The 23,048-nt window shown below is 57.1% G+C and overlaps 2 protein-coding genes across 2 annotated transcripts; one reads left to right on the plus strand and one right to left on the minus strand.

Moving 5' to 3' along the window:
• Positions 1 to 2,006: 2,006 nt before the first annotated feature.
• On the plus strand, positions 2,007 to 4,657 carry LOC311436965 (uncharacterized protein; the record flags this gene model as incomplete). Its single annotated transcript, XM_084519598.1, has 3 exons — positions 2,007 to 2,892; positions 3,266 to 3,334; positions 4,521 to 4,657. Exons 1-3 carry the CDS (start codon positions 2,640 to 2,642, stop codon positions 4,655 to 4,657), a joined length of 459 nt encoding a protein of 152 aa, XP_084375724.1. The 5' UTR covers positions 2,007 to 2,639.
• FOS (Fos proto-oncogene, AP-1 transcription factor subunit) lies at positions 4,649 to 7,356 on the minus strand. Its single transcript, XM_084519597.1, has 4 exons — positions 7,077 to 7,356; positions 6,402 to 6,653; positions 6,164 to 6,271; positions 4,649 to 6,030 (listed from the first exon to the last, which is right to left on the minus strand). The coding sequence occupies exons 1-4, from the start codon at positions 7,215 to 7,217 to the stop codon at positions 5,422 to 5,424; spliced, it is 1,110 nt and encodes a 369-aa protein (XP_084375723.1). The 5' UTR covers positions 7,218 to 7,356; the 3' UTR covers positions 4,649 to 5,421.
• Positions 7,357 to 23,048: the final 15,692 nt, after the last annotated feature.

Raw genomic sequence — 23,048 nt, forward strand, 5'->3', positions numbered from 1 at the left:
TTCCCTTATTCCCTAGCACAAGAAAATTCAAGATGGGCTATTTAAAAGGAGCTGAATTCTTACCAGATGGAGGCTGTGGTGCAATCGGAATTCAAATGGCTGCTTTAAAGTTGCACCTGGTTGGCTTTAGCCAACAGGATCAAGCTACAAAATATTTGTGTAAAAACAAAGCTCCAATATAATCAGTGAAGAGGAGCTAAAAATCTGTTGGTCTGAAGACAAAAAAAAAAAAAAAAAAAAAAAAAAAAAGCAGAACAAGAGCTCCATAATTGGAAACAATAAAGATATTTTGTCCACATGTTAGTTTTGACCTTCTTTTGTTTTCCCATGGTATCCTGTTGATATAACATCCAGGTCCCTTGTGGATATCCGCTGTTTCCATATCAGAAGAATGAGTGTTTGTTGGTTTCACTTCAGCGTCTCACCGGGTCACCGGTGTACCCACTATGACTGGAAAGCTCGCCGGAAGCCACAAGAACAACCTTATCAGCAAAAGATCTGAACGGATGAGAAGCACAGACACATGAGATCACATTTTGTAATCATTTAAACAAATTTCAAGTCCTGCCTCAATAAGGAAGCACAGAGTAAGAGCGAAAGTTTAGCTAAGTATTTACAAAACAATAGAGGAGTAGTCATAGCCGATCAGACCAAGTTTCTCTTCCTCTGCTTCTCCCCCTCTGTGCTATCATCCAGTCTTCTGACGCTGGCTGACAGCAACCCCCTAAAGAAGGCTGTAAGCACAATGTAAGGGCGTAATGCTGCATCCTCAGAATATTGCCCAACGCCCCTGAAATTTAGAAAAATCAGAACTTCCTCAGCCACGGGGGGTATTTTCGTATTTAACAGCACTCATTGGCTTGCTCTTCTGTTTGTTTTCTGGACTCCTCTCGAGCTTAAGCAAACTTCTGTTATCCACAAATTCACGCGGCCAGGTTTTCCACAAGTAACCACGATATGGAAAAAGCAACCCCTGTAAGTTTGTTTTCAACTCACATTTTCCCTAACTTTCATTTGATGTCATCATTCTTATCTTGACAGGTGTCTCTTTAAGGCCGAAGAGCCCTCCTTAATTTAACTGCTCCTCAGCCGGGAGCTGTTCCACACCTCCCAACACCTCTTTACTTCCCTGCACCTCTCACAGCATCGCATCCTTCTGAAGATAAGATCAGAACTGTACACAGCACTCAAAGCACAGGCACACCGCGGATTAGCGCTGTGCTTTGAAAGCTGCTCTCTGCTTTGTTCTCTAGCTCTTTCTTGACTCTTTACATTTGATTTGTTTATTTACCAAGCCTTGAGCTGAGATTTTCAGGGAACTCATATGACGCCAAGATGTTGTTTCTGAGTGATAAATCAGCTTATAGGCTGGTTTTGAATATGTAAAGGAAGGATTGTCTTTCCCCTATTTGGAACACTTCGGATTTACCTACACAGAATTGCATCACTCGCTCCTGTTAAGTCTTACGTGACTTCCTCTCAGTCACCTCACTATTTACAACCTGTTCCAGACCCCAGGCTCCACTTCAGATCCTTGTGCAACTTCACATGAAGGCTCCTTCCACCCAGGAAAACATTTTTTGATTCTTAGTGTCCCATCTTTTATACCAGCTTCATCTACTCACATGAAAATTTATTTTCTTATCACATAGCACCTTAGTTTCTTCAGAAGCTTTGGCTGATAGACATTATGGAATGTTTTCTCAAAACCCCAGCAAATGACATCAGGGGAATCTCTTTTCCCTATGCTTGCTGACTCCTGCCAGGACTTCAAACAATGTGTGAGGAATGCTTTAGAAAAGCTGCCAACTCACCTGGTACTTTTTTTTTTTTTTTTTTTTTTTTTTTCCCTTGTGCTCAATAGTTTGCCTTTTTAAACAGTTTTCACTACCTCGCCTGGTACAGATGGCTGGCTCGTTGGTCAGCAGCTTGCCAGAATTTTCTGGGCACTTTCTGTGGCACATTAACCACCTTCCCATCCCCAGGTATCGAAGCACTGCTAAATGAGATGCTGCACTTAGCCACCAGTAGGCAGCCCAGCTTCTTAAATCTTAACTTCTCTTAGAAACCTTGCAGGAATACCACCCAGCTGTGCCTGTTCGGTGTTTATTATTTGTTTCATAACCTTTGTGTGGACGCTTTGGCGTTAAACACACCCTCTGGTAAATCCCTCAGCACACCGTGCACAGGAACCTCCTCAAATTCCTCCACAGTGAGCACAGAATTTTTTTTTTCTTTATTTCTTTCCCCTAAACCCTTATCTCCCCTGAACAATCCCTTTATTCTCAGCTGCCCATTGGCTCCGCTGGCTGTTTTTGGCAGCCTTCCTGCTCTGAGTGAAAGTGGAAGAGTCAGGTTTATTGGCGGGACAACCACAGCACAGCCAGCACCAGGGTTCAAGGACGCCGGTGCCTGGCCACCAGCGGCAGGTTTCATGGGCGAGCGGGGCAAATACGTGTGTGTATATATCTATAATTTTATTTCATCTAGGGCCGTGTGGGGATTAAAAGTGCCACAATTCATCATTAGGGTGCTAAGCGGGGCCAGCCCAGCTCCGACCCAGCAGCACAGGTGGAGCCAGGGCAGCCCGCAGAGCCGCCAGCCCCTCGGGGAGGCGTAATGGCGGCCTGACAGGACTAATGGCGGCCGCCATGGGGGCGGCGGCCCCGCCCTCGCGCCCTTCTGGAACCTTCCCGCCGCAGCGCCTCACGCGCGGCCCCGGCGGCCCGCGCCCGCCGGGCAGGGGGGCGGGAAGCCGCTGCCGCCGCTTTGCCATATATGGGCAGGGCCGGAAGCTCTTGCGTCATGGCGCTGGCTCGCGGCGGCTCCGCGGGGAGCCGGGACGTCACGTCCCTGACGCGCCCCGCCGCGCGCCGCCCTGGCAACCAAACAGTAAACACGGCGGCGGGCGCGCATGCGCGGGGCAGGGCCGGGCCGGGCCGCCCTGAGGGAGGGGGAAGGGGGGGGGGGGGCAAAATGGCGGCCGCGGCCCTCAGCGGGGTCGGGCACGGGGCCGGGGGGAGCAGCAGGGCCCTGGGTGGGGTGGGACGGGACGGGACGGGATGGGATGGGATGGGACGGGACGGGATGGCGCAGGGGGGCTGCCAGAGCTCTGCCCCAAATCCTGCCCGGTGACTGGGGTGGTGGGGAAGGGAAGGGAGCGCCCCCCCCCCCTTCAGGGCCTGGTGTTGGTGTAGGGGCCGCTCCTCTCTGCTTCACCCCCTCTAAAACCCCTCTCAAACCTCTCAAACCTCTTCCCCCGCAGCCGCAGACCCGGCGGGGTTTCAGCAGGAGGCACGCTGTGCTGCCAGGCCTTCGCCAGGTTGCCCATCACGTAAGTCTCATGTCACTACACCCACAGGGGCAGGGCTGTTGTGCCTGGCTGCTGCCCCGGTAATCTGCAGCTGTGATGCGAAAGGAGCTGCTTCTAGGTGGGCGGCATCTCGGGAGCACCGGGGTCATCCCTTGCCAGCTGCCGGCGCTGAGAGGAGGAAGCTCTGTGAGCAGTGTTGGCTTTTGCACGGGGCGGGCGGTGTTGAGCAAGCCCCGAGCAGAGCAATGCGCACTGAGAGACATCCTGTGCGTGGCCTGGCTGGGGAAGGGGTGAGGAAAGCAGAGCTTGCAGCAGCCACCGGGAAACCTGCAGTTGCACAAAATCCCAGCACCAGTCCTACAGCCTGCAGAGATTTCCTGAGAGCACGGTGTCAAGGCAGTCACCAGTGCAGGTGGCACCTTTGCCATCACCTTGAGAAAGGCAATCCTGAGAGCAAGCAGGCTCACACAAGCAGGAGAGGGAGTGTAAGTGCACTCTGCACACAAGGGTGATCTGCCCCAGCCCTGTGAGGCACGCTGTCCTGACAGAAGAGCAAGTTTTGCTGTGCAGGCAGCAGGAATGACAGATCTGCAGCCCCCTTAAGCTAACTGGTGGAAAAAGCCACACTGCATGATCCCAGCAGGGAGAGTATTACCAGAGCATGCAGGATGTTTACCATAACTCGCATTCATTCAAGGACTGAGCTAACTAATGCAAAGTGAAGGGCAGGGGAAATGTCAGCGTTATGCCATACGCTGCTCTGCTACAAGAAAAAGTGGAAGTATCTCCCCGTCTCTCTGTCTGGAGGAACACGCTCAGTAGCTGCTCCTAGAAGAGCCAGACCAAGTCCAGGGCCACCTGGAGCCAGGGAGTGTTCCCAGCCCTGCCCATGCAGGAGGAAGCTGGGCTGTTAGCCACGTACTAATGACAGGGTGGACCCCAGCCTGGAGCCAGCCTCAGTGATTCAGAGGCTGGAACTCCCCTGCCCTTTATCCCCTGCAAGAAAAGCCTCTTTTTGCAGAAAGGCTGTGGCAGGCAGAGGAGCAGGAGGGTGCCAGTCCCAAGGCAGGCAGCCCCATGCAGAGGGGACAAGGGGGGGGGCCAGAGGATGGGTGACCCCACAGGTAGGTGGGAAGGGCGTAGCCACAGCCGGTCCTAATTAATACAGGCAGTGACAGATTTGCACTTAATGGTTTTCCCGCCCCAGCGCACCCCGTGCCTCAGGCAGCTTGCAGCAGGCTGCAGTTCGCAGAGCCCAGCCCAAATTGGAGTTCAGGGAGCCCCTTCAGGGTCATGGGAGCGATGCAAAAGGTAAGGCAAGGACAGCGCCAGCGCTCAACTTAAATGCTTTTATTGACAATGTCTCTGAACAATAATAAGCAAACAATGCTTAAGTTTCATCCAAATTCACTTTCCACATGTCAAAAAAGACCTCAAGGTAGAAAAAAATAAAATAAAAATATAAATATCTGAGAATCCATCTTAATAAATAAATTAAAAACACAATAAAAACGTTTTCATGGAAAACTTATGTCGGAACATTCAGACCACCTCAACAATGCATGATCAGTAAAGTTACAATGAACATCGATGTAGAACTACAGTACATGGATATAGCTAGTTATCTACCTACTAGAAAATAAAATAGAGTCTCTTTCCCCCCACGTAAGATGGGTCATTGCTAAGTCATCAGAACACGATATTGCCAGGAACACAGTAGTTATTGTTAATCAGCTGCACTAGATACGAGTTGGAGATACCCAGCACCAGGTTAATTCCAATCATTTAAAACCAAGGGATTAATTAGTTAATGCTAGTGATACTAAGGAGGGGAGGGAGTCACCAACCCAGCCATGTGGGACATGCTACAGACTACCAGCTCTCATGGGCGGGCCGTTGGGGACAAGACAAACTCCATGCGGTTTGCTACATCTCTGGAGGAGGTACGCGGCCTCGGCACAGGGCGCCCAGCCAGACACGGGGGGGCAGCGGCGGCGGGGCCCTCCCCAGGCCCGGGGAGCCCCAGGGGGCGCGGCGGCGAGTCCGTGGGGGTGCAGGGGCAGGGGAGGGGGCCCGGCAGGTCAGTCAGTGCGGGGCGGCCGAGCCCCTCACAAGGCCAGCAGGGTGGGGGAGCTGAGGGAGTCGGACGAGGGCTCGTTGCTGCTGCTGCCCTTCCGGTGCGCGGCGGCGCAGCTGGGGAAGGCGTCCGCCTCGGGGTAGGTGAAGACGAAGGTGGAGGTGTAGGTGCTGGGGCACGGGGTGCAGGTGACCACCGGGGTGCAGAGGGGCTCCAGCTCCACGCCGCTCCCGGCGCCCAGCGGCTCCCAGTCCGACGCGTAGAAGGAGGAAGCCCCGGGCAGGTCCATGTCAGGCACCGAGCGGGAGGCCTCCCGCGGCCCCGTGGAGAAAAGCAGCTCATCGAAGGGCTCGGCCTTGAGCTCCAGCCCACCGCCGCTGGGCTCCTTGGGTGGCACGGCCGGCGGCGCCTCGGACATCAGCGGCAGGGTGAAGGCAGCCTCCTCGGCCGCCGTGGGGCTGGGGGTGCCCAGGTCCAGCGCGGTGGCAGCCGCCAGCTCCTCGGAGAAGCGCAGCTCCTCGGGCATCTTGCAGGCTGGCCGGTGCGCCGCCAGGATGAACTCCAGCTTCTCCTTCTCCTTCAGCAGGTTAGCAATCTCCGCCTGCAGAGCGGACTTCTCCTCCTCCAGCTGGTCTGTCTCCTGCAGAGGCAGCGAGCGAGCGGGCTGTCAGCCAGGGCCGGCCTCACCCCAGGTGGGTGCGTTTTGGGGGAAGCCCCCCCCCACGCACACAATTTCCTCACGCCCACCCCGGGACCTCCCGGGCAGCACTCACCGCCTGCAGCGTGTCGGTCAGCTCCCGCCGCCGGTTGCGGCACTTGGCCGCTGCCATCTTGTTCCTCTCCCGGCGGATCCTCCTCTTCTCCTCCTCCTCCGGGGACAGCTGAGGGCAGAGCAGCGAGGGACCCGTCAGTGCCGCCACCAGACCCCCAGCCCGAGCAGCACCCCCGGTCCTAAACCCCAAACCCCCCACCCCAAATCCTCTCCCCCCGGGTACCCCGCTCCCCTCTCACCTGCTCGACTTTGCCCCTGCGTCCGATGCTCTGCCCGCGACCTCCTCCGGGTGCCTTGAGCACGGCGGGGCGGCTGTAGGCAGCGGGGGCCGGCGGTGCCGAGACCCCGTAGGGATGCCCGCGGGTCTGCGAGGGGGCCACGGAGGAGATGAGGGTGGGCTGCACCAGCCACTGCAGGTCGGGGCTGGTGGAGATGGCCGTCACGGTGGGCACGAAGCTGGCGCTGGACACGGCCAGCTCGGAGCAGAAATCCTGCGGGATTATAATAAGGGTACGGTGAATAGTGAACGGGGGGGGGAGGTGGCAGCGCTACCGGGCCGCTCCCCGCCGCCCCCGGGGCCGCGCTGCCAGCGGCGGCTCCACACGAGAGCGGGGCCGCTATAAATAGCTCTGACGTCCGCGCTGACGCGGGCGCCGCTCCGGAGTCTCCTCAATGAACTCGCGTTTTTATCAATGGAGCCGCTTTACGCACCCGCCGCCCCGCGCCGCCCGGCCACGGCTCCCCCCGTACCCCCGCACCCCGCGTCCCACCGGCACCGGGACACCCCCGGCGGGGCTGCAGCCGGCCGGGAGCCGCCGGCACCGAGCCGCGGGGCTGCCCGGGGCCGTGCTGGGATCCCGCTGCCCCCCTCCACCCCCATGCATCGCCCCCCCGGTTCGTAGCCAGCCCCTCACCTGCGGGTTGACGGGGGAGCCCATGCTGGAGAAGGAGTCCGCCGGGGACGGGTAGTAGGTGAGGCTGTCCCCGGCCGGGGAAGCGCTGCTGCAGCGGGAGGAGGGCGCCTCGTACTCGCCGGTGAAGCCTTGGTACATCATGGCTGGGCGGGCTGCGGGCCCGGGCTGCGCCTCGGATGGGAGCTGGGAGAGGAGAGGAGAGGCGAGGCGAGGAGAGGAGCGGGACGGGGGCCGCCTGCGTCCGCTGCGCGTCTGCCGCTCCTCCGCCGGGGCTGCCTCTGGTGCCGGGGACCCGCGCCGCGCTCCCTTTTATACCCTCCCGCCGCGTGAGCGCCGCATACGTCACGCGGCGCGCGCCACTCCCGCCCGCGGGGGGGGCCGCCCGCTCCGCCCCCCCCCCACGCAGCCCGCCCCGCTCTGCCCCCCCCTCGCCGCGCCCCGATGGCCGCGGGGGGGGAACCACCGAACAGGGAGGGGGGGGAGAGGGGCGCGGGGTGCCCCGAATGGAGAGAAAGCGGGGGGAGCGGCGAGGGATCCCCCCCCGCGACGAGAATGGTAGGGGCGGGCTCGGGAACCCACTGACGCAGATATCCTTATATGGGATACATCCTGTGCGGGGGGGCGGGACTGACGGGAAGCGCTCCAGGGCTGCAGCCAAGTGCGGCGGGGACGGGACGGGACGGGACGGGACGGGGCGGGCGGGGAGGGCACCGCGCGGGGGGGGGCGGGGCCGGGCCCTCCCCCCACGGCCGCCGCGACCCCGCGGGGACACCCCCAGCCCTGCCCCCCCCACGGGGGTGCCCCCGGGGCTCACGAGGGGCTCCGGGGCACGGGCACGGCCCCCCCCGGGCGGCTCGGGGCTGGGCTCGGGGCCGGGCTCGCCCTCGGCTTTGTTTTGGTGGCGGCCGCGGCGGAGCCCCCGGGGCCACCCACCCACGTCGGGGCTGTCGGGCAGCCCCGGCTGGGCTCGGGGCAGGCGGAGCCGGCAGGCAGCCCGCAGCCTGGGCTCGCACGGGAGCCAAGAGATCGCGGCTATAGATAGTAACGGGGGGGGGAGTGTGTGTGTGGGGGGGGGGGGGGGGGAGCTGCAGCGCCCGGCCGTGTTTACAGCAACAAACAGAGCCCGCAGCGCAGTCTCCAGGCGGGGAGCGGCACCCAGCCGGGCTGCGAGCCTGCTGGCAGCCACCGCCGCTCCTTGAGCTCATGGGCTAAATGCAGCGCCTGATGCTGCTGCTGCTGTGCGAGCGGCTGCTGTTCTTCGAGATCTGGGCCACGGGGGCGGGAGAACTGGGCCAGCCGCTATTTTTGAGCCGCACGGCGCAGCGGAGGGGACAGCCAAGGACTGCTGCAGCCACGCTGGCCCAAGGGAAGGGCCCGTGATTTCTCGCCCACTCAGCGCCCACCCGGGGGCCGCCCACCCTCTGGGACACCGTCAGACCCCCCAAACCCTCGGGGCTCCTCGCCCCGGCCAGTGCTCGCCCCAGGCTGGCTACCAAAGCAGCAGGCTGTGGCTCCCTATAGTCCCCGGGGGCCAGCTGAGGTTGGCAAACTCCCGCCCAGCACGGGCGAGTGCCCCCAGCACGCCGAAATCCCTCACGTTTTCCAGGCACGCTGCTAAAAGTCCACAGAGCTCTCCGGCGCTCTCCTCCAGCCCCAAGGGAACCTTCTGGAAAGCAAGGGGGGGGACACCCGGTTCGCAGCCGGCCCCAAATATTTTGGCGGTGTCCATGCAAACTGCCGTTGCCATCCCCGCTGGTGGCCGAGGGCGCTGTGTTTGCACCAAACGGAAAGCGCAGGGGCGCCGCACGGCCCCAGCACGTGCCACCGGCGGAGGCAAGGAAACAGAGAAACCGAAAACACATGACGTGGGCTTGTTGTTTGCTCCGAGCGCGGGGCACACACGGCGAGTGGGAGAGGAGGAGGAAGCGAGCGGCCCCGTGGGACCAAACACTGCCCGGGGGACGGGGATGTCCTCGCTGCCACGCCACGGCACGGCCACTGCGCTGCCCAGGCACCACAGCAGGGCAGGGACAGTATGGACCCAAAGGGGATCTTGCCCTGGGGAGCCCCCCAGCTGCCCGGCCCCACGCTCATCCCCTGGAAAGCTGCTCGCAGGCTGACAGCGAGTGCCCCCCACCCACTGTCAGAGCCAATAAACTGAGCCTGGGCTTGGAAAGCCACAGCAGAGAAGCACCCCGGGCGTGTGGGCCGGTGCAAACCTCACAGCCCAAACCAGCTTCTGGGGCAGGAGCCGGCTGTGCCTAAATTTGGCTGCTCACCAGGGGAAAGTTCATGCCAGCAGCGCGGCATGACGGCTCTGGCCCACCCGCCGCGATTCGCTTGCCATGCACACACCGGGCGTGTGTGCCTCCTGCCAATATGGGGCTGCCAGGGTGGGGTGGGGACCCGGCAGTGGGGCTGGCACTGGGGGACACTGCTGCTGGGGGCACCGAGGCATGCCCACGGATGCACACACACACTGCTGCCCGTGCCTCGCATGCTCCCAGCTCAGCATGGGGCATCCTCGCCATCCACCTGGCCCCTGCAGAGCTGGGCAGAGCAATCAGGACGGAAAAGCGGGCTGATAAAGCATTTTTGGGCCCCTTATCGCGTTATGGGGCTGGGGGCTGAGCCCTCCTCCTTGCATGCCGTGGCTTGCCACCGGCCTGGGAGCTCCCAGCAGGGCAGGGCTCCCACCTTTTCGGGTCTGCGAAGCGCAGCGCATCCCCACAGCGAGGCATAAACAGTAATTAACAATCCCAGCAGCCGGGCGTGCGGCGGGGCCGTCCTCCAGCACCCACACCGCCAGCAGAGACACCCCGGCTCCTCGTGGTCGCGCCGCCAGCCGGGAATTTCGCCCTCGCACCCGCTCCCCTGGCTCTCCCCGCTGGGTAACGCCGCCGCAGCCAGCCCCACACGTGCTGGCTCAGCGACGGCGGCTCCGCGGCGCCCGTCGCCGGGCTCCTCGACCTTGGCCCCACCGGGAAGGGTGTTCACAGCCGGGCAGGGTGTTCACAGCCGGGCACCAGGCCCTGCTGCCGCCTCTTATCTGCGCGCCGTCTCGGCGTTATCACCCCACTGATAACATCCCAGGGCACTGAGGGAGGAACACACGGAGCCGAAGGCCCCGGCCACGCAGGGTCCCGCGCGGTGTTTGATGAACACCCCGACACGAGGCGGGTACAGGCGGGCAGTGCGGTTGTGCTGTACCCAACAGGCGGAACCCAAGCGAGGCGGGCACAGCCCCACTGTCCCCTATGAACCCTAATGGGGCCGTGCAGTGTGTGTGTGCTTGTGCACTCAGACGGGGGGCTGCGGGGCACCCTGAGGGGCTGAGGGGGAGCCCCGGGGGGGAGCCGAGCCCCGGCCCCAGCCCCAGCCCCGGCCCCCGGGGCTCCCCCTCAGCCCCAGCCCCGGCCCCAGCCCGCTCCCAGCCAGTGGGCGTGGCCTCCCGCCGCCCAAGCCCCGCCCCCTCCAGCCCCTCCCAGCCAATCCCCGCGCTGTTGCTGGGGCCGCGCCGAGCGCCTGCCGTTGCCTACGAGACGGCGGGCCGTTGAAAACACACAACGGCGGGTGACGTCGCGGCGTGGTTTCCATAGCAACGGGGCGGCGACGTCATCCCCCCCCCCTCCCTCCCTCCCTTCTACCACCGCCGGAGCTCTGGCGCGCGACGCAGGCGGCGGCGTCAGCCGCGGCGCGAGGGGCGGGGCGCGGTCGCCATGGCAACGGCGGGAGGGGGCGGGGCGCCGTCGCCATGGCAACGGGGCGGGTTGTTTGGGAGCAGGCCTCAGGGCCGGGGCCTCAGGGCCGAGGCCTCAGGCCCGGGGGCTCCCCCTCAGCCCGGGGCCGCTCCGCTGGCGCCAGCGGTTGCACAAGCACCGGGGCAGGGGAAGGGAGGAGCCGTGGGTGAGGGCTGAGCCCCGAAAGTGGTGTCGGGCCCCCCCGGGGTGAGGGCTCGCAGCGCCTGCCCCGCGTCTGCTGAGGCGAGCAGCCGGCAGCGGGCCCAGCCCTCGCCGTGGGCCAGGCCGCTGTCCCCGCTGCTTGTTTGTTTTGGCAGGCGGAGGGCATCGGGTTCGGTGCCGGCTGTTTTACGAGGGCTGGTTCCCGGCCCACGCCCCACGGCCGACGCCTTGAGGATCCCCTCGCCTCCTCGCCGCCCGGGGCAGGAAAGGGTGAGGCTGGAATTAGTGTTTGCTTCTCAAGGGCAGGCCCGTGTGGGGCTCGCCTTCAGGAAGGTGAGCGCTGCGGGGGAGAACACCGGTGCCTGGGGACAGCCGGATGCGTGGGAAACACAGGGGGGACACAAAGGCAGGGTCTGTGCCGGGGTCTGCACGAACACCATGCAGAGCGTGCCCGCAGGCACCTGCTGGGGCTGCACAGCCACTCCACTGCTCCGTGCTGGTTGCTTGCAGCTAATCCTGCAAGGATTGGGACCTACGATCCCATGGCAGCACAGACACATTGCTGCTGGCACAGGTGCTCAGCCCGGAGGTGAGACCAGGCAGCCCGGTGTCCCCTGCTCACTGCCTCTCTCCTGTGTCGCACCCCGTCGGCTGCCAGGTCTCACCCGGCGAAGGAGCAGTGGGGCAAAGGCCGGAGTTCACCTCGTGGCACCACTTCCAGCCCAGCCCTGCCCCGTCGCTGGTTCCCAAACCCGCCCTGCCCCGCGGCTGGGCCGTGACGTGGGGCAGGAGGCTCGGGAGGGGCGCCCCACGGCAGCTCAGCCACCGCGGCTGTCTCTGATTCACCCTGCTGCCCGAGCTGTGCATTTCTGCTCCTTCTCATGCACTGGTCTGAGAAATCCGAGGCCTTTTTTTTTTTTTTTGCCAGGTTACACACCAGCTAGGGCGGCTACTGCTCATGGGCTGCCACGGCTCCCTCCCCGCCAACTAACCCCATGCCCTCCTTGCCATGCCCCAGCGCAGAGCTGCTCTCTCACGCTGCCTCAGCAGAAAGCCCTTTGCTGCTGTCAGTCAGTGCCCTGGCAGTTCAGCAAGGTGAGACAGCTGACAGCAAAGTCAAGAAGCAGGCTGGGTGCTGTGCCAAGAGGGTTGGGAAGAGCGAGTCTGCAGCGGCCGGGCTTGGGCTGCCACAGAGCTGCAGGCTGGGAGGGCTGGTACGTGGCGGTGGTCAGTGGCTGTGGCAGGAGAGTGGTCCTGCACGAGCAGAAAGCGATGATTTTTCTGCCAGATCAGCTCCTGGATCTGGCTCGCCCAGCAGCTGCATTGTGCCGGCACAACAGGGAGGGTGTGGGGGGACGCTGAGGGGCTGGGATCGCTCAGACCGCTTCAAACAGCCCTGGCACCGAAAAAATGTAACCATGGCCACAGAGAGACCCCGCGTTAATAGGACTGCAGTTATCTGCAGAGCCTTTGTGAGGCCGAGCCTGATTGAATCCCTTCCTGAATCGCCTCGCTATGGCCGAATTAATGAGTGCTGGATGTGAGCGAGCAGGGGGCACGGCGGCGCTTCCTCCTGCCCTCCCGCGTAAATCCCGCACTCATTTGCAACTTCAGGCAGAGCTGACGGGGAGGATGACTGGCTGCTTATCCCAGATGCGTAACGTTTCCACTCCCAGGAGCATTTCAGTTTCTCCTTAGTACCTCCCTTGGCTGCTCGCTGTGCGTCCTGGCAGTTTGGTGGCCCCACCACGCTGCCCGGTGTGCCCGGAGAGCTGTGAGCCACCCGCTGCTATCGTGGCTGTTGCGAAACGCTTCGACTTCCTAGCGGCGCGGCAGCCCCTGCCTGCCAGCCTGCGCCGGGTGCTCACGCCTCCAGCGCTCACAGCCCTTCTTCCTCCTCACTGACGTGCGCACATGCACGCTCCTGCACGCACGCCCCTGCCCTCCCCTATCGCGCCTGGTGGTTTCCCAGCGGCCAGACCCTGCCCCGCAGGAGCATGTGGCCTGGGGGAAGGCTGTCAGCACGGACAGGGGATGCACGGGGTGGATGCAGGTCCTGCTGTCACAGAGGCAGCTCTGCCACCTCCGTGCGGGGCACTACAGGCCCCTTGTCCTGTGGTCAACGTGTCCCGGCTGTGGCAGGCACAGTGCCAAATGCAGGGTGGTGACCTCCAGCCAGGAGGCCGGTGGTGGCAGGGGCACAGAGGCTGAGCCAGGGCAGGAGGAGGGTGCAGGTGACCCGGCGGGGCAGGGCAGGGCACGGCAGGTGCTGTGCCAGCCGCGGAGGCCCGGCCGCCTTCCTGGGAGGTGGCTCTTTAGGAAGTGGGTGCGTCCCCTGGCGTGGGAGCTGCCGGGGAGCGAGGAGAGCCACGGGACGGGCAGGGCCACGCTGTGTCCCCCCCAGGTCACTGGGGAGGAGGGAAGTGGCAGCAGGGCTTGGAGGAACATGGGAGCTTGGCAGGAGGAGCAGGGCTCGGCTGTTTTCAGGGCTGGGAGGGCAGGGCTGGAGCTGGGGAAGGGCAGGAATCACCGCTGCCGGGCTGTTTGCGGTTGCATCATGACACGTCGGGGCTTACTTGAGCTTCCAAATCCACATTGTGCTGTTCAATTCGCTGATTGCGCAAGAAACAAAAGCGAGAGGCATTCCCTAAAACTCCCTCCTCCAGCGCGTAACCCAGATGTTGGCAGACCTGCCTGTGCCAGAGGGAGGGGGAGGAGGGAGTCCCGGTCACGCCGCCTCCTTCCAAAAATCCCACGGGCGAGCCTGCGGCCCCCTGCCCTGCCTCCCAGCCGCAAACCGGGCACGGCGCCTCGCTCAGAGCCGCAGGAGGAGCCAGGCTGAGCTCAGAGCCCACGGGGAGCAGCCTTTTTGTGGGGCCAGGCATGCGGTCAGGGCCGGGATCACCCCACGGCGTGCGTGACGTGCAGGAGCTGGGCAGCGGGAGAAGCCCTCGGGGCCGCACGCCAGAGGTGCTGGTGCTGCTGCCACCTAACGGGGCCGCTCCCACGCCCCGAGCACACGTCCCGCGTGGCAAAGCAGCCGGGACAGAGCTCCCTGTCCCCCCCTGTAGCCGTCCACCCATGGGGCTCGCTGCCACGCGCGTGGGTGCCGAGGGAGCCTGGGGCGAGCACCCGAGCTGGCGACAGGGAGAGCGAAGCGGCTGCCGAGCAATGCGGGTCATGGCAGGATGCTTTATATAACCCAGAGCCACGGAAAACACCAAAATAGCTGCCTCCCCGCTGCTCGGTTAGTCTCTTCCATCAAACGCGGATAAAATTAGAGCAGGCGGTGACGCGCGCCTGCGTCTGCACAGGGACTCCAGGGAGACGCAGGGAGACGGCTCGGGGCTCTGCCATCAGCGGCGCGGGCTCGGAGCTTTCAAGTAACGTCCGTGGGCCCGGCCGGCGCGTGGCCGCAGGGGACAGACGTGTGGACAGACGAGGAGGCGGTGGCGGGGGCCCGGCTACCGCAGGCTCCCTGGGGACTGCTCCGCGCCTCGCCTCGGCCTTTCGGGGAGGCAGCCGACCCCAAGCAGGGGGTGCCGGAGCTGGGGTGTTGCTCGGAGAGCTCCTGAGCTCCTCCGTGGGCTGGCAGCCAGAGCTGCTGGCTGTCCCCTGCGGGTGACCCGCGCTGGCCAGCCCCGTGCTGCCTCTGCCGGCTTTGCGGCTCGGAGGAGCCCCGGGCTCTATAGTAGGGGCGGGTGGTGAAAAGCTGACTCAGAAAGCACTGCCCCGAGGCTCAGACCCCTTGGAGGAAAAAAATAATGAGTAGGAATAAAGGGCCAGGACAAAAGCCTAGGCGAGGAGCTGGAAAAGGGTTGCCTGCATCTGTGTTTAGACTCGCAGATAAGGTCTGAGTCCGCCACTGATAACAGGAGAAGCTGCAACTACTAAAAGCCTCTGCATGCCAGAGACTTTTATTGCTTGGTTTACTGCTCTGGACACAGGGGAGGGAGCCAGGAACGCGGTTGTCTACCCCATGGAGACACTGCCCTGATCTGTGACCTTGGGCACATCTTCTCCTGACGTTTGTATGAAGATGTGGCTGCCTCAGAGTCCCACCCTGTCCTCCGGACCTAATGCTCTCCGTCCTCATCCCGCTGACAAGGTAAGGGCTGGGGAAGGCGAGCGAGCAACATCTGGTGAACACTCTGAAGATGGCAACAGCCCTGGAGGAAACCTCGACGTTAATTATTATTTATAGGAAAGCAACCTAAAAAAAAAAAATAAATCAAAAGGTTAAAAATTGCTTTCCTGGTCTGGAGTTGTATACCTCAGCGAGGATGAGGGGAGGAAGAGCCGGGTAAGAGGAGGGTCCCTGCTCCGTGCTGCGAGGCCCCTCCTGATCCTGCCCTGTCCTCAGCCTGCTGAGGTCTCCTGGAAGTCCTCGCCTTCTCCTGGGGACGTGCTTTGCTCAGCCGCCATCTGCACCTGCTATCTTATCTCGCTGATAGCCGGGCTTTCTGAGGAATTACCCGGGAACCCGGAGGTCAAACAAGGCGCCGCACAGCACTCGGCACCTTCCTGTGCTCTCCTGTCTTTCCCTCCTGTGGTCGGTGTGAGACCGAGGGCGTGCGCAGGGGCACCCAGGGGTGCAGGAATTGGCGCGTGCTGGTTTGGTGTGCCGTGGAGCAGTTCCAAAGGGGTGTGTGTCGAAGGGACTTCACATGACGGTGTACCCAAGCCCACCTTCTGTGGGTCGGTGAAGCCCGTGTGACATCCACAGCCCCTTGAGCTGGAGCCACCTCACTGGAAGAAGTGGGACAACTGCTGAATGTCAGGGGTATTTGTTAGAGACGAGCAGGGGAGCACGGCGATATGGGCTGGGATTCCCCTGGGGTTGCTCAGGAGACTGGTATTTACTGGTGGGCCCTCCGCTGGGATCAGCTGAATGGGAGCAGGATTAAGTTGCAATCCCTCTTACGTCAGCGACGGAAGACTTAATGACTGGGATTTCCCTCCAGTTATCCTGGGGGAATTGGAGTTTATTTTACGAGCTCTCGCCCAGCGTCAGGCAAGGAGCCTTTCTCAGGCTGTTTGAGTCTCCTCAGGAGGCTTTAGGAATAAAAACCCTGTCCCGTGAGCAAGGAGTAGCCTAGCCCAAAAGTGGCCTGAAAAGGATACTTACAACAAGAGCATCGTTTTCCTCAACCCCTCAGCACGTTGCTCTTTCATAACTGTTCTGTAGCCCAAAATAACCTGTCCTGGCAGCTGGTGCTACTTGCACAAAGAGGAAGCTGAGGCCCCCAATGAGGTCAAAGGGAAGAGCACCCTGTCTAGACTGACATCCCTGGGGATTTCAGCCTCGGGCTCCTGGAAACCCCCCTGGTCCCGAATTGCTCCAGTGACTCACAGGCACTTGCACAAAGCCTGCACCAAGACAAATTGCAGGGCTGTCCCGCCTCCTCACACCTCTCCCGTGCCCTGCCCTCGTGAGAAGGCCTCTGGGGGTCTTCTCATCTACACCACAGGGCGAGGGAAATTGCTGCTGCTCCTTCCACTTCACACTGATCAGCTCTTCCAGGACATGCTGCAGGATGGATGAGAACCATCCTGCACATCCTACCCATCTCCATCACGTATTTTTCCCCCTCCCTCCAGCTGGAAGGCCTTTTTGTGCTGCTCACTGCCAGGCCTGGCTGCTAGCACCCTTTCTTCCCCATCAGGTGTCGCGTGATGCTCACCACGCCTGGGACACCAGCAGCGCCCACCTGTCTTCAGCGTGATGCTCAGGAGGCACTTTTTGCCTTTGGCCAGCAGTGACAAAAAAAGCAGTATCCCCGAGGCACCTCTTCCTTGTTTTTGGGGTGCCTCCTGCACCCGCATGCAGCCCGGTGGCCCAGCGTGGCCCTGCAGAAGGAACCCTGCAATGCAGAAGTTGCCCATCTGCACGCAGTGGCTATGGAGGCTGTGGTTTCGGTGAGCCATCCTGCCCCGCAGAAGTGTTGCCTTGGAGGAGTTATTAATACTGCTGTTGCCCACGTGCCATGCTGACTAGCTTCCAAGGATAAGCGCTCCTCTCATGTGCCTGTGGAGAGAGGGGACTTCCCGGCCCTAATTCAACGCTTCCCATCCCTTCTTTCTGACACACCAATCTCTGCCGAGGCTATGAATATGTCCTGCTGATTCAGTGCTCATCCAGCCAACTTCCCCTTTTCACAAGGGGAATTATTTATAATCTAGCACTCAAGCCACCACACAGTGCAGCTGGTGGAAGACATCCAACAAACATCCCATCGCACTGCCGTCCCCGCTGCCAAGCCTCCCTCCCGAGTCCTGGCGACTCGAGTAGCGTTCAACCTCCCTGTTGTTGATATATACGAGTTGATTTTTTTTTTAACCCTTTTCTTTTTAAACCTTCAAATAACCAGAAAGTCTGTTCTGAGAAATAAAAATAATATTTTAAAAAAATATGTCAGTCTGGAAGAATTCATTAAGGGTTGTCTTCGGTGGAGAACTGGAATTGGCACTGTCTTTTTTGTCCCTAGCATGAAGGTATCTCTGAAATATGTAGCGTCCCTGTGCACAAATCTTCTCTGTTTATCATTGCCAGGTAATATGAGGATAATATCATTCAGAAATAGTAGCTCCATAGCTACAGCTGAGGTTAATTTTGTGTTTAAAATAGGGATTCGTGTTCTCTCCTATCTTGGTGTTTCCTCCCCAGCGTTCTTCCACTCACTTGCTGTGTTTAGGGAGGATATTTCTGAGAACAGACAGCTACAAACGCTACGTAGCTGAGAAGAGTCATTAAAATCAGCACTTGAAGAACTACAGCTTCTAGTAACAAACCTTTTTGGCATTTAATCATCACCATAGTAGAATAATATAAAGACTTCAAGCTTCCTACGCTCCTACACGGTACAGGCTTACTGCCATCGTGTGCAAAACCTACACAAGATTTTTTTTTTTTTTTAATTCCTAGCTATTTTCACGTTACTTCAGAACTGTTCTTTTAAAAACGCTACTCAAGTCACAACTGGTCTTAATTGGGGATCATCTGGGAAGAACTACTTTTAAACACACTCCTACATGAGCCCTTCCTCATACCTACTCAGGAATTACTCAGGCATTTCTCTCGGTTGCTGTCTCCCCACACCTTGGGCAGACATCTTCCCTGAGAGCACTTTTGGCGACGTTCCCTTCAGGAGCAAATTGAGGGGTAGGTTTTGTGACAGATAAGCGTTCAGGTATGAAAAGCTCAAGCTGATTTAAGGAAATACCTCCACAGACTTTGGAGAACTAGACCATAAGGCATTTAAGTCAGGAATTCAACGATATTAAAAAGCCTAGCATGGCCAACCACCTCATATTTAAGGTGCTATTCATTATATGTTTGCTTTATCTCTTTATTTCCCTCATTTGTTTCATGGGTGAGGCGATTGTTAGGACTTGTGCTGAGCAGCACTATGCAGTATAACTGCTGATTAAACCGTGTTTTCAGCATAAATTCAGTTTCAAGAAAGCTGGGTGGGATTTACCCCATAAGTTTTAGATGCCTAGTTCAGGGTGAGACAACCTCTGTAGACCAACCTCTTTCTTTCCATCTCTTGGACAGGGGCTGCAGCCCTGGGCCCCGTCAGACGCAGAGGTGTGCATTTGATGAGATGAAGCTCAGCTCCAGCCTTTTCAGAAAACGTAACTGGAAAGTCATGCCCCAAAATTTTAAATGTTTTCTTTTATCTTGCCCTGAGACTGCACCGAGTTTCATAACTGGAACAAAAATAAAGGCATGACATAGCGTTGGAGAGTTTGCCTGTTAAAACACGACGGTACCCCGAGCCTCTGTTTTTTTTTGGGTTGTGGCTTAGGTAACAAACTTGCGTGCAATGTTTTGCAGAGATTCTTGAAACTTCAAACCCTCCCTGAGCAGTAGCGTGCTCCTCGCAGAGGTCAGAGGAGGGCAGTGCCAGGCTGGGAGGGAGTGGAAGTTTCCAGGTGGACTTTCCATCGGAGTTCATAGAGCAAGTGAATCCCAACACAGCCGCCAGCCAGCAGAAATGGCCACCAGGCCCTGCTGTCTGGCAAGCTCCCGTGTTACACGCCGCTGGGGTAATTGGAGGAACTGGGCTCTGGAAGTGGAAAGAGGAACAGGCTCGCCTTGAACTTCAGCAGGGCAGTAGGTGAAAGTTCCTGGGAAGTGAAGGGGAAGGTTTCCTCCAAAAGCTGGGAAGGAGCCTCGCTGGCCACGCTGCGGCTGCTGCTGAGGGCTGGGGCCAGCTGGGAGAAGTGTTCTGAGTCCTCACTTCCTCAGGGCGGTTTGTGTGTGATTGAATCTGTGCTATCTTTGATGAAGGATGTTTCATTTCCCTAAATGAACTCGTGTTTTAGATTAAGTCCCAAATATTTGATTTCAGGCAAAACTCGGTGAAGTGGAAACAGATGTGTGTAAATATATTGTAACAACAGCTCCTCTCCTCAAACAAAACGCGGCCAGAATTACCATATATGCTGCCTCTCTCAATGTCTAAAGGTTATTTTGTCCCATTACCCTTATCAAAATGTGATTTATTTAGCTGTATGACCAGGACACCATATCTGGGGTCTCCAGGACAGATTACACAGGAGGCAGAGCAGAGCAATGCTAATTTATGGCTGTTCAGCTACCACTTTATTTTTAGTTGATTGAATTATGTCCCAGCCTGGCTTGTGACCGTGATGGTAATGGTGATGGCTATATCTTGGCAGTGAGTTCAAATACAGACCCTTAAGAGAAGAGGCCTTGTGCTTTCCAGAAGTGGCTGAATAATTCTGCATGGTCATTAAAACCAGCAGATTGGATCCTAAACTTACACAGTTTTTACAGAAGTTTCTCAGTAGCTTGCAGCATTCTGCCTGGTGCAAGGCAGAATGCAAACGGATTAGAGCATAAAAGTAATTCTGGAATAGTTTTTAAGAACAACAAATTGCTTTAACTTTTTATTGTTAAAAACAAGGAAATGCTGAAATGCCAAAGCAGCTGACGCAGAAAGAGGGGAAAAAAAAGTCTAATTGCCACATTCTCACACATTCATATACATTGTTTCATGTAGACAGACAATTAGTGTTTTTTTCTGCAATTCACCGTGGAGATAAAAGAAATATTTTGGTACAGCAAAAATTGATTATTGCCAACAGTCTGTGAACTTCTTCTTCAGTCGAGAAAACAATTGCGAATTTTGTGGGAAATGGCATAGTTTTTTTTTCATTGACCATTGCTGCCTCAAACTACAGAAATACCAAAAGTTTTCCAAAGCTTCTTTGTGACGGAAGGGTTGAAAGCTAAACAATTCATTGCTTTCTTCATTATTTTCCAGACAGCAACGAAACTGTATTAGGGATATTTGAAAATACAAAAAGCACATGAGAACAAAGTGGTTTAAAGTTTGACAACGTACAGGCAGATGAAAAGGCAATATTTACTTTGGGGACACACCCATGTGTCTGCAGATTAATGGTAGGGAGAAAGGATACCTGCTTTTAGCTAATTGCCAAGCTCCCACAATGTGTAAGCCAGCAAATTACACTAAAATAGGTCATCGTTTCATCTTGAAAGTTGCGTAACAAGTTATCAATCTCTTCTTCTCATCTGTTAAGTGTTTCAGAATTGCAGGAAGTATTTCATTTTGCCAGCCTTGAATATGTGGAAAGGTAAAGGCATGTCTCTGCAAGACTGTTATTTCTAAACCTGCAGCTGAAAGGATCTTAAACTGCTTTCCATCTGCTATGAGTTACTTTGCACATGAAATGAAAATTGCCCCATTGCATTTTAAGCACTTTAAAGAGTGAAGAGGTGGGGATTGTAAAGAGACTTTCAGTGGTTCGGTGCTACTTTCTTTCACAACATGCTAAAGCACTAAAGCATGTATGATAAAATTTTATAATTAGAACTGAGCGTGTGTGTGCTGTGGTTTAAAGCATAATGCATTCATTACACGACAAATTTAAAAAGAAACTCAATGACCGATTTGTTGGTCATAAAAGCAACTCTTATCTAAAAATGTACCGTGACAAAATGGACACAATAGGAAGGGATCGTATTTAGTTATATATTTGCTCGTCAGTAGTTGACCTCACACTTTGATTTTAGAAAATGAGGCTGCCTTTGCATGAATGGGCCATTTTCTCCGATATTTGCCCCAGAAAATAAAGCATTATTGAAAGTTTAAAACTTGCTGGAAGACTGGGCACATATCATTGGTATGAGGAATGTTCTGTATGGAGGAATTTGTTGTGTTGTGCATGTTTCATCAGGAATTTTGTGGCAGAACATTACAACATTTCATATCTTCAGATTCTAGTAATCTATGTTTCTTAAAGCTTGTGAAATAGTATCTATTTCTGCTTTAAGTGCTGCAACGGAAAGAATGTTTTCATTGTGAAAATATACTTTGACATACTGCAGAAACAGCTAAACATTTATTCTATTAAGGTTGAGCTTCAAATTAATTGCCCAAGTAGGGAAAAGTTTGTGAACGGATTAGAAAATATATATATATATAAAGATGTATTGAAATGTGCAGCAAGTAACCAGAAATCCCATTTCAAACAATACATTGGAGTTAAAAATAAAGGAATTGACTGACTTTCATTTAAAAGATAAGCGCTATGCTAAGGAAAATTGTGTTTCCCTAAAATATTGTTTAAATAAAGGACAAGGGTCTAGTGGTGGGAGGTTTTTATTCCTGAGGGTTCTGTTTGTTTCCCTCAAAGAAGAGATTTCTCTGTCACCGTAAAGCTGGGGTAGGTTTCTGTTCCTTCATATGGAGGGCTTCATCATATTGCTTCAGTAAATATGAGCACGTGGAATAGCAGAGCTCTTCTTTAAAACACTGTGGTCAAGGCTTGGCCTATCTTGATCTGCATATGGACATCGAGGCGTGAAGTCTGCTTGTTTTCAGGCTCTTGAGACTGAAGTTTGTGGTGGTTCCCAGTTACTGCTTGTCACTAAATACATGGTTTGCCTAGAGAGAGGAAAAATGACGTTTAGGAAATAGAAGCCAAACAATGGTTTATTTTTATTTTTTAAACTCTAGTTAATAGAAATCAAAGAGCTTTTTATTATTATAATTTTCTAGCAACGTTACTATTCATTTCTTTCTTCCCACATTTCCTTGTATCTCAACACACCCAAACACTTGCGGACAATCCCACGAGCTGTGTTAATCACAACCACGCGTTTGGGAAATTTTCCTCCCTCTTTTCCCCCTGCGTCAAGCCAACTAATACTGGAGAGCGCAGCCGAGGCCAAAGGCACACAGAGAGGACGTGACTAAAGGATCGCAGCCAAAAACTCGCCGTTCCTCCAGCGTGCCCTTAGCTGCCTGTTCCTGCCACAACTTGCACGTCTTCCCCCAGGCCTGGCCCTGCGGGAGGCGAGGTGCCAGCGGGCAGGGGCCAAGGGGGAAAATGGAGCTGAGGGGTTGCGGGGAGAGACCACCAAAAGCTGGTATGGCTGCGGTGTGGTTATTCGGTGCTGCGTTCCTAAAAAGGCAAATACTTGAAGTATGCATGACCAAAATATATTAAAAAAATGTAGGTCTGAGCACACGGTGGAGAGGGAGGGGGAAAAAAGCCCTTTTGAAGCTGTCAGAATTTTGTTTGCTGTCAAAAGCACTCGTGTGCTTCTGCCACTGTCATACGGTATTTGCATGGTGCTGGTCCAAAGGAGCGAGCTGCCTGATAGAGCAGCTTTGTTGGCTGATGATGACAGGGGGAATTACTCGGGAATTAAAAAAAATATATATAAAAATATACTATGTGACGTTAGGAAACAAGCACATCTTCCAGGGGAGGGCTTGGGAGGCGTTCAGATATGGGTAAATGTGTGATATGGGTAAATGTGTGTGAATTTAGACTGTGCGCACCTTGCTGTGTGCCTACGTGTTTTATTTTATTTTATTACAACACCTCGGGCAAAGCCGTACCGAGGACCCCCTCATGGAGGTGCCGGCCATACCCCCCCCCCCCCCCTCACAACGGCCGCCCGTGAGGCGAGGCCCCGCCCCGCGGCGCGGGCCCGATTCGAGCGCCAACGGCTCCCGCGGCGTGACGCAGGCGGCGGCGGCGGTCACGTGGGGCGGAGCGGGGC

The sequence above is a fragment of the Aythya ferina genome (genome assembly GCF_964211825.1).
Source record: "Aythya ferina genome assembly, chromosome: 5".
Classification (NCBI taxonomy): domain Eukaryota; kingdom Metazoa; phylum Chordata; class Aves; order Anseriformes; family Anatidae; genus Aythya; species Aythya ferina.